Below are 10939 nucleotides of genomic sequence, written 5' to 3'. Positions count from 1 at the left end.
CTCAAGGACTTTCTGTGTGGAAAGGTAGCTGGAATCAGACAACCAGTTAAATGCGCAAAGTTCCTCTTCAAAGACGTTAGAGACTGCAACAGAAGCATTGACTCTAACACCTGGAAGGCTCTAGCTGACAGCTAACATCATCCATGTGGCTGCATGTACCACTGTAACCATCAGTGGGCACTGTGGCTTGGCAAGCAGGCATTGAGACAGAATACAACAACCCACATGACAGCTGAGAGCCACTTTGTGTACAGAACTTGTGGCAGGATCTGCTTCTCACACAGTAGTCTTGCCGACCGGTCATAAACATTCCCTGTGCAAGGCTGCCTCATCATCCCAATGGATCGGACTTGCTGCCTGTCCACTTTTGTCCATAAACAGGACAGAATGTTGACGAATCACTCATGTAACTGATGGTCAGTTTAACATCTAGAACAAAGGGTCACTGTTTAAAAAGTGCGGGTCACAGATTTGAGGCAGAGCTGAGGTGAAATTCTTTTCTTTCGGGGACTGTGAATCTTTTGAAACTCTCTTGCTGTGTGGGCAGTGGACATGAGTCTTTAAATAGTTTGTGGAGTTGTAAGTGTTGGACTGGGGTGGACAAAGTTAAAAATCACACAACACCAGGTTATACTCCAACAGGTTTATTTGCAAGCACTAGCTTTCGGAGCACTGCTCCTTCATTGGGTAGCTGTGGAGCAGGATCATAAGACAGAATTTATAGCAAAAGATTACACTGTCAGACAGCTGAAATGTTATACTGAACAAAGCTAGAGCTTCCAAATAAACCTGGTGGACTCTAACCTGGTGTTGTGTGAATTTTAATTTTAAATATTTTGAATGCAGATGTGAATAGATTTTTGGTAAGTCAGGGATTGAAAGGTCATAGGTGTTGGTGGGAATGTGGAGAAATCAGATCAGCCATGGTCTTATTGAATGGGAAAGCAGGATTGAAAGGCTGAAGGGCCTACTCTTGTTGTAATCCATATGTCCATAGGTTGCTATCATTTCCCCGTTCCCTGTCTCTTTCTTTACCAGACTCTAATTCCCTTGTGTTCCAACAGGGCACAGAAATAAAGCAGTAAGAGTTTAAATCAAATTCATGGCTTTTCATAGATGGTGCTGATGTCTTGACTTGCTTTCTGAGTTATGGGATCATCCTCACTGGTGATTTAATGCTTTCGATAACAACAATTGCTTATGAACTGTCCTTTCACATGTCTGCTGACAAAGAGCTTGCATTTACCATTTGCAGTGAAGAGGATTTGCTGCCTACTGTACATCCCAGTCTTAATTCGGTTTGGGTTTGATTCATTGAAGGCAAAATCCAGAACTTATCATCGTAACGAAACACAGCCTAGTCAGAGTATGTAGCAGCTACTCGAGAGCAGGAGTCTGTCTTTTCAGTAACTGAGAGACAGCTCTGCTGTTGATGGTTTCACAGAAAATATTGCCTCTTCATTCTTACAATTTGGAAAGAAAATTATTGCACAGAACTGACAGTATGGAAACAGGCTATTTGGCCCAACTGTCCATGCTACTGTCCACACACTTCATGTAACTTCTGCAAACCCTACAGTTCCTAACCCTTCAGTATTTCTCCCTAAACTATACTGATGCTGCAAAGCTCCATATGTTCTTTTAAATTGTTTGTTAAGCAAAAATATTAAGGGTTTGGGCCAAAGGCAGGTATATGGGGTTAGGCCACAGGTCAGTCATGATTTCATTGACGGTGGAACAGGCTTGAGAGGTTTGACAAAGGGTCAGTTAGACACGAAACGTCAGCTCTTTTCTCTCCTTACAGACGCTGCAAGATCTGCTGAGAATTTCCAGCATTTTCTCTTTAGGCTTGAGAGGTTACTAGCCTGTTCCTACGTTCCTATGCCCTATGTTCCTATCTCAGGTGTCTTGGTCAATATTTGTCTCTCAATCAACATCACACACAAAAAAAATGCCTGGTCATTATTCCACTAGGCGGAAGTGAGGACTGCAGATGCTGGAGATCAGAGTGGAAAGATGTGGTGCTGGAAAAGCCCAGCCAGTCAGGCTGCAACCGAGGAGGAGGAGAATGGATCTTTTGAGCATAAGCTCTTCATCAGGAATGAGGGGGAGGCCCAAGGGGTCTGAGAGATAAATGGGAGGAAGGTGGGGCTGGGGGAAAGGCAGCTGGAAATGTGGTAGGAAGAAGGAGGTGGGACTGATGGTGATAGGTCAGAGAGGACGGAGTGAATAGGTGGGAAGTGTAAGGTATAGTGTTAAGATTGTGCAGAATAAGGGAACAGATGTTGCTTCTGCAAAAGTTTACATTTTAAAATTAGGCTGCGCATGCAAATAGTAAACAGTGAGAAGCGAAAAGAGGTAGAATTATCTATGACTAATAGGGCAGAGCGACCGTGTAGCGGGATGTACCAGTAACAGGAGAATAATGTGCCAGTCTCAGGAGGGATGTGGCCAACGGATAGAATTAAGTTTGGCAGGATGATCGCACGAAGACAGCAAATTATGCCAGGATAGTCACATATAAGGAATGAGATAAATAAGAGTAAGGGGCGACAGGCTTAGAGTAATGGGAGAAGTAAACAGAGGTGGAGAGAAGCTAGACAAAGGTGGAGTGAAGCTAGAGCTTGTGATAGGCTACGTGCTACAGCAAAAGTAACCAATGGGGTGAAAGAGGAGGACCGAGAGACGCAGCTGAACAGCATAAATCAGAATGTAACCCTCAGATCGGGTTGCTTACTCGTTAGGCACCCGTTCTTGCAAGTACGTATCAATAAAATTCGCTGCTTCAGAATTTGACTCGGACTGAAATTTATTAATATGTGAGTTTTGTTTTTCACAGAAAGAAGATGGACAGGTAGGACAGTTCAACAGAGCGGTTGGATCTGGGATATGGTGGGGGGAGAGGAAATGGGGAAACTGGTGAAATCCACATTGATCCCTTGTGGTTGGAGGGTCTCAAGGTGGAAAATGAAGCATTCTTTCTCCAGGCATCGGGTGGTTAGGGTTTGATGGTGGAGGAGGCACAAGACCTATTCCATTGTTGCTTGTGGGAGCTTGCTCTGTACAAATTGGCTGCTTTGTTTCCTATTTTGTAACATTAATTAGATTTCAAAGGTATTTCATTTGGCTGCAAGTCATTTTTTTACTTGAGAATCCCCGTCAGGTCATGCTTATCTAAAAAGAAAAAAAGCCACGTCCTGTTTAGCTTTCTTCAATAGATTTATTCTGGTCGCATTTTACTCAAATAAATTGTTGCACCTTCCTGAGTGTCTCTAAATCCTTCTTAGTATATGGAGACCAGAACTCTGTCGCTACATACTGCAGGAGCCTCAGTATTTGACAAAAAAAGGTGTTGGAAGCAGATTCAATAGTGACCTTCAAAAGCCAAATTGGCTCTCTACTTTTTTAAAATAAGATAATTTGCAGCATTCTTGAGGAAAGTGCAGAGGAATGGGTGTAATTGGATTGGATCTGTCAAAGAGCAAGGAGAGGTGTGATGGCTCAAATGGTCTCCTCCAGCTCTAAATGAGTGTATTTAGTTGAGTAGGCAGTTCTTTGCTGCCATCTAGTGAGCTTTGAGGGAAATAATGAGCAATATCTGAGATGAGTGGTGGCTTTGTGTGTTTACCGTCGTTATAACAACCAGGGACTCCACTGCTTGAGCAAGGTTTGCCTTCCTTCTCAGAACGGGGCTGGATATTGTCTACAGTTTAAATAAGGGAAGAACACTTCTGGTGAAATGAATTCTCTATCGAGGTAAGGGCAACGTGTCCTCTCAATATACGCTCAAAAATGTTACCTTAGAGTAAGTGAAAACAAACAGTAAGGTTTAAAAAGTGGGACTGTCAGCCATTGATGCACAAAGCACAACACACAGCCCTTGGTATCAATTCAAAACTGATTAATTTTAGCAGAATTTAAATGTAAATACTTCACATTTGGAGATTTCAGTTTCCGTGCTGTGGCAGTCTGTTTTTCATAAATTTGGAATATGACCAAGATCAAATACAGCGACTATTTAGAGTCACCTTGCCAAGGTAAGGTGCAGTCAAGGGTTTAATTATTTACTGTGAAATGCCTTATAAGTCCTTCCTTTGTGTTTTTGAATGTGCAAATTGATCATAAAAGAGTCGGCTGACAAATTGAAAAATAAAAGCACAAAATGTTTTCCTGTTGAACTTAAGGGGCATTAAAGGACAGATTGTCACTTTAATCAATGTTTATGTAGTGATGACAGCGATAACTTTGTTTGTATCATGCACCACATCTGTCTGTAAATGTTTTTTCTCTGCCATTGGTTTCCTTCCCTTCTTTCAGAAAGCATTGTCATCTTGTGTCAACTGTGAGGAACTGTAGGGAATTTGGGGGGAGGGTGGATATTGATAATCTCCAATGAATCTGCACAAATCTAGTGGATATCCTGCACTGTGTTCATTTATCAACTTTCCATCCCTTGCAATCTCTTTCTGAATTGCCATTGAAATGCTTTAAGTGAGCAACAGTACAGTTATTAAATACAGGCCTGAACGCATGTTAGGGCCCATGTAGTATTAGTTCACAGGTATTGAATAATCAGCTTCCCAAATAACTGCTTGCACTCTGTTTTCTTGTTTGTTTCATATCCTTATTTGCACCAATGCAGCTGATTTTTAACTGTCCGATAGGGTAATTAGGGATGAGCATTAAATGTTGACCTAGCCAGCAAAACCCACATTTCCTGAATGAATAAAAACATGCACCAGTTTATTCAATATCCTGCTGCTTGCTCGCACATTGGTTAGAATATAGAACATAGAACAATACGGCACAGAACATCGGCTCTCAATGTTGCGCCGACCTGTAAATTATTCTCAGCTCGCCCCCCTACACTATCCCATCATCGCCCATGAGCTTATCTAAGGATTGTTTAAATCTCCCTAATGTGACTGAGTTGACTACATTAGCAGGTAGGACATTTCACACCCTTACCACTCTCTGCATAAAGAACCGGCCTCTGACATCTGTCTTAAATCTATCACCCCTCAATTTGTAGTTATGCCCCCTTGTAGAAGCTGATGTCGTCATCCTAGGAAAAAGACTTTCACTGTCTACCCTATCTAATCCTCTGATCATCTTGTATGTCTCTATCAAATCCCCTCTTAGCCCTCTTCTTTCCAATCAGAACAGACCCAAGTCTCTCAGTCTTTCCTCCTAAGACCTTCCCTCCAGCCCAGGCTACATCCTGGTAGATCTCCTCTGCACCTTTTCCAATGCTTCCACATCCTTCGCAAAATATGATGACCAGAACTGTACACAATATTCCAAGTGTGGCCGCACTAGTGTTTTGTATAGTTGCAGTACGATGTTGTGGCTCTGGAACTCAATCCCTCTACCAATGAAACCTAACACACTGTATGCCTTCTTAACAGCACTATCCACCTGGGTGGCAACTTTCAGAGTTCCCTGTACATGGACTCCAAGATCCCTCTGCACATCCACACTGCCAAGAATCTTTCCATTGACCCAGTACTCTGCCTTCCTGTTATTCTTCCCAAAGTGCATCACCTCACATTTAGCTGCATTGAACTCCATAACCTGTTATAACTGACTGGGATAGTGCACTGTAAATTAAGCTCCATTATTTCTGGAGTCACATTGTAGTGATTGTAACAGGGTCAGCCATGTGGACCTGATAGAATATGAGTTCACTGATTGGGGCTGTTAATCTGATCCAATCAGGGAGCCCCGGCTGACAGACATAAACAGGAGTCTTACCCTGGAGTTGTTCAGGGAGAGGTGGGCGCCGCAGGGAGTGGAGTGCATCATTTCTCCCTCCAATTCTATTTTGATTTAGTCCCTACCCTCCCCTTCACTGTTTTGATCACACAGCACTGCCCACCCGGGTGTTTTCCTATCTTCCTGGTGGTGGAAATTGAATAAAGATTGGTGCACTTTGTGTAAGAAAAATAAATAAATAAATGGGACATTAGAGGTGGGCGCCGCAGGGAATGGAGTGCATCATTTCTCCAACTCTATTTTGATTTAGTCCCTACCCTCCCTTTCACTGTTTTTGATCACACAGCACTGCCCTTTGATGCGAAGGGCAGTGTTTGTCACTGGCCACCCGGGTGTTTTCCTATCTTCCTGGTGGTGGAAATTGAATAAAGATTCGTGCACTTTGTGTTTTCCAGTGTGTCTCACACCTGCACACACACCATGGGTGCTGGGGGAAAAAAAATAAGCACTACCGCAGTTAGGTGGTAGTGTGGGGGTTAAAGGGAAAAAAAAAAGGGAAAAAAAAAATATAAACAGGAGTGAAAAAGGAAAAAAAAAACTGGCTGGTTACAGCCTGTGCGTTACCCTAAAAAAAAAACAGGAGTCTCACAGGTTCTGTTTATTCTGACAGCTGACTCTGAGGAGCTGGATCAGTGTCAAGGACTTTCCACGTGTAGATAAAAGATGACTTGGTGATGGGATAACAATCCCTGTGAAGTTATTTTATTGGTGATGAGAATAAAGCTCGCTCCTGAAGAAACTTACTTACAACTTGGGGCAGCATGGTGGCTCAGTGGTTAGCACTGCGGCCGCACAGCACCAGGGTGCCAGGTTTGATTCCAGCCTCAGGTGACTGTCTGTGTGGAGTTTGCATGTTCTCCCCATATCTGCATGGGTTCCTCCGGATGCTCCGGTTTCCTCCCACAGTCCAAAAATGTACAGGTGAGGTGAATTGGCTGAGCTAAATTGCCCATAGTGTTAGGTGCATTAGTCAGAGGGAAATGGGTCTGGGTGGGTTACTCTTCGGAGGGTCGGTGTGGACTGGTTGGGCCAAAGGGCCTGTTCCCACACTGTAGGGAATCTATTCTAATCTAATCTAAACTGACTTCTTTGAGTTGTGGTAAGCATTTCTGGCCGTTATTTGGGAAGTTTGACTTATTCAACCCTGCTGTTGAAAACTGGACCCATTTTGTGGAAAGGAAATATTATTTGTGTCTGGGCAAATGACATTGGGGGATAGATAAAAATCAATAAGTAATTCTCCTGACAGCTTGTGGACCTGTAGTTTTTTCCGATTATGAGGAGCCGAACTTTCTCTGCGATACTAAAACCATTCAAGAGTTGACAGATTTAGTTAAGGAATATTATGACCCCAAGACTCCTTTATTTCTGAGATGTCATTGGTTTTACTCAGCAATTCGAGAACCAGGAAAATCCATATTGGGATTTTTAATTTGGGTAAGACAGTTAGCAGAGGCATGTGACTTTGGTTTAATCCTTAATGAGATGCTGTGAGCCTGGTTGCTATGTGAGATTAACGATGTAACCATGCAAAAGCACCCATCATCTGACACCCAACTGGACTTCAAACAGGCACTACAACTGGCTTTGTCAAGTGGAGCATATGAGTTGCAGGGCATTCCAAAGGAAGTGGACAACCTCACCAGTCTGACTGAGCTTGGTGAACATCATTTGAATGAAGTCAATTACAGAGCCTGACTCAGGACATATTCTGAACAGAGGCACTCTAGATCAGCCCATAGCAAAACCCTAAATCAAACCCAAGCCTCAGCCAAATGGTTAACATTTCCTTCAGGATCTGGGCTGGCCAACTGTTGTAGTTACCGCTGTTATGTGGACTCGAGACAGCAAAGCAGTCCTACTCGACCTAAATTAAGGAAGAGAACTGATAGGCCTATATCCAAGAGAGTGCATACCCTGAAAAGTCCATCTACATCTGGCTTGGAACAATCAAATTGCTGAGCAACTTCCAAATCAGCCAATCAAAATAAACATCTGGTTAAATGGTCACCTGATTCTAATGGAGGTCGATACCGGCATCGCTGTTACAGTGATCACAGAACTAGTCTTTCACAAAATTCGCTCTGGACTCTAACCCTGAAGTTTGTGCAAGACCTCAGCTAGACTGAGAACCTATACTGGGGAACCTTTACAGACTAAGGGTACAACTTCCATTCCGGTCTCTTATGAGAAGCAGCTGGTTCAGTTACCACTGATTGTAGTAAAAGGCTTGGGCCCAAGCTTGATGGGATGAAATTGGTTGAGAAAGATTCACCTTCATTGGCTCAACCATTTCCAATTAGAAAATGAATGCCTGAGTGAAATCCTAATTAAATACCTGGAGGTTTTTCAGGAAGGTCTTGAGACTATCAAAGGAGCCAAGGCCACCTTGCATGGTGACCAGGAAGCAATTTCATGATTCCGCAAGGCCCGCCCTGTGACATTGCCTTATGGGAAAAAATAGCAGCAGAAATCAGAAGGCTGGAAAGTGAAGGAATCATCAAACCAGTACAGTTTGTGGAATGGGCATCATTGGTCATACCAATTGTGAAGCCTGATGGGTCGGTTCACCTTTGTGGGGATTTTAAACAAATGGTAAACCACTTTTCATAGCTGGTTAGATATCCAATCCCTCACATAGAGGATTTATACACAAAGCTAGCAGGGGGAGCTGGACATGAGCCAAGGGTACTTGCAATTGTGGTTGGATGAGGATTCCCAGAAGTATGTTACCATTAATGCCCATAAGGATCGGTACCAATACAGAAGACTGGGTATGGTGAGCCTGTGTACTTTTTCAGCAGATGATAGAAAACATTTCACAAGGTCTACCCCACATCGCTGTTAGATAATGTGCTAAGAACAGGAGAGGCCAATAAGGAGCATTTAGAGCATTTCGACATAGCCTTTAGATGTTTCTCCTAGGTGGGTGTACCATTAAGAAGGGAAATTTGTGTGTTCCACATACCCCAAGCAACCTACTTGGGCTACAGAGTCTACAAGTGGAAATATAAAGTAAGGGTGGTCAAAGGTGCCCCAGCTCTCAGGTTTGTGCCAGAGCTTAGGTCTTTCCTTGGGTTGGTGATTTATTACATAAAGTTCATACATAACCTGGCCTCCATCCTGGCACCTTCACATCTACTCTTAAAAAAGGATGAGCCTTGGAAATGGTCACGTTGCCAAGCCATAGCTTTTAGGGAAGTGAAAAAACAGCTATCATCCTCTAAGGTGTTGGCACACTATGATCACAAGCATGATCTGGTATTGATATGCAGTGCCTCTCCATACAGCTTCAGGCTGTCATTACCTCATAGGTGCACCAGTGGACAGGGATATACAATAACAGTGTATGTATCTAGGACTTTGGTTTATGCAGAGCGTAAATACACCCAAATAGAGAAGGGATGCCTGGCGGTCATATTTGGAGTCAGGAGTCAAATGTTTAGTCCAACAGCGGCACGGTGGCACAGTGGTTAGCACTGCTGCCTCACAGCGCCAGAGACCCAGGTTCAATTCTCAACTCAGGCGACTGACTGTGTGGAGTTTGCACATTCTCCCCGTGTCTGCGTGGGTTTCCTCCGGGTGCTCCGGTTTCCTCCCACAGTCCAAAGATGTGCAGGTCAGGTGAATTGGCCATGCTAAATTGCCCATAGTGTTAGGTAAAGGGGTAAATGTAGGGGAATGGGTGGGTTGCGCTTTGGCGGGTCGGTGTGGACCTTGTTGGGCCGAAGGGCCTGTTTCCACACTGTAAGTAATCTAATCTAATATAGTAATGAGATGCTGACTGAGTGATTACTGATTATCAAGTTGATAGAAAGCACTGGCCAGGTTTCTGTACTCATCAAAATTTATTATTTATTGTAAATAATAAGACTATAGCAACAAGTAAAATGATATAAAACCACTAGCATGTAACGATACTAACAGAAACCCTAATCCCCTCCTTTACTCACATGCACACACAGCCAAACAAATCGGGAAAATAGTTTATTGGCAGCGATAGAAAAAGCTGGTGAATGAATTGAATGGTCATTACTTCCCGATTTTGAGATGATCCTGCTTCAGCTAGCCAGGCCCTTGGTGTAAAGTTGTCTTTCTTCTGGAAGATTCCATTGATTTATAAGAAGTACAAAGTGACAGATTCACGTGGAAAATGTCTCTGATTTTATCAATTCAACTCACTGCAATTGTTGAAGGAAAGATAACTGTTTCTCTTCAAGTTTAAACTTTATTTTTGACTACAGAAAACAGGCATCTTCTGAGGAACACACCCTTTTGTGTCTTTCTCTCTCTGTGTGTGCCTGTGCCTTTGTAACTTATTTCCATTTCCAACCAGCCAATCAGCTTCACTTACAAACTGCCCCATGCTCCCGATTGCACATTGCAGGAGCCCAGAGTCACAACAGAGTTCCCAATTGGTGTGGAATTATACAGCCATCCTGGTAAATACAAGACAGGCTTTTGGCAGGCAGGAGATGAATTACTCACTCGAAGCTTCTGATATACGCTTGTAGTCAAGTATTTATTTATATGGCTAACAAACACGCAGATAATACTGGAGAAATGTGGCAGATCTGAGGAATTCCTGCAATGATGCCCTGTCACAGTCTCAGGACATCAAAATGCAGTTTCTAGCTGATGAGGAGGTTTGAGGTATTGTTTTACACACATTATTTCAGTGGTTTGCTGTTGCCTTCTGCAGCATGGCTGACAGAGCCTCTCCTGCACATATTGCTTCTGTTTAGGCATGTTGGAGGGATTTACCGGTCGGTAATCAACTCCTTGACCATATTGGGTGAGAATTTACATTTATAACACTTTTTTGCTTCGGGCTCAAACACACAGCTTATGCCTCAAGATCTAACTTCCCTGTAAATACTTTGACCTCAAACACTGCCTGAAGTAATAAGTTGCATAGTCTCTCTCTGAGGTGATGATGTTCCTTATGAAATTCCCATTAGATTTGGGAACTGGTGAGAAATATTTAAAAAACTTTAAAAGCTTCAATACATAACTAAAAAGGGCAAGATATGTAAGAAAATAAAGCAACTGCAGATACTAGACATCTGAAATAAATAAATACTGTAGAAACCGAACAGGTCTGGTGCTTCTGTGGAGAGAGAAACCATTCATGTTTCAAATCCAATGTCATCTCTTCCCATTG

General features: G+C 43.0%; 1 protein-coding gene across 3 annotated transcripts in view; it reads left to right on the top strand.

Moving 5' to 3' along the window:
- The first annotated feature begins 3662 nt into the window (after positions 1-3662).
- The window catches only part of LOC122558239 (CBY1-interacting BAR domain-containing protein 2-like), a 70908-nt gene continuing 63631 nt past the window's right edge, over positions 3663-10939 (top strand). For all 3 annotated transcript variants that reach the window (XM_043706594.2, XM_043706592.2, XM_087995564.1), the window contains exon 1: positions 3663-3756. In XM_043706594.2, the coding sequence (XP_043562529.1) occupies positions 3740-3756 (17 nt within the window). In that variant the 5' untranslated portion in view covers positions 3663-3739. The remainder of the gene's footprint in view (positions 3757-10939) is intronic.

The sequence above is a fragment of the Chiloscyllium plagiosum genome, unplaced genomic scaffold, assembly GCF_037043375.1.
Source record: "Chiloscyllium plagiosum isolate Xiang-an unplaced genomic scaffold, Cpla_swu_hap1 HiC_scaffold_17, whole genome shotgun sequence".
In the NCBI taxonomy this organism is placed as follows: Eukaryota; Metazoa; Chordata; class Chondrichthyes; order Orectolobiformes; family Hemiscylliidae; genus Chiloscyllium; species Chiloscyllium plagiosum.
The sequence above is the reverse complement of the archived record's forward strand: the minus strand, read 5'-3'. Positions and strand labels throughout refer to the sequence as shown.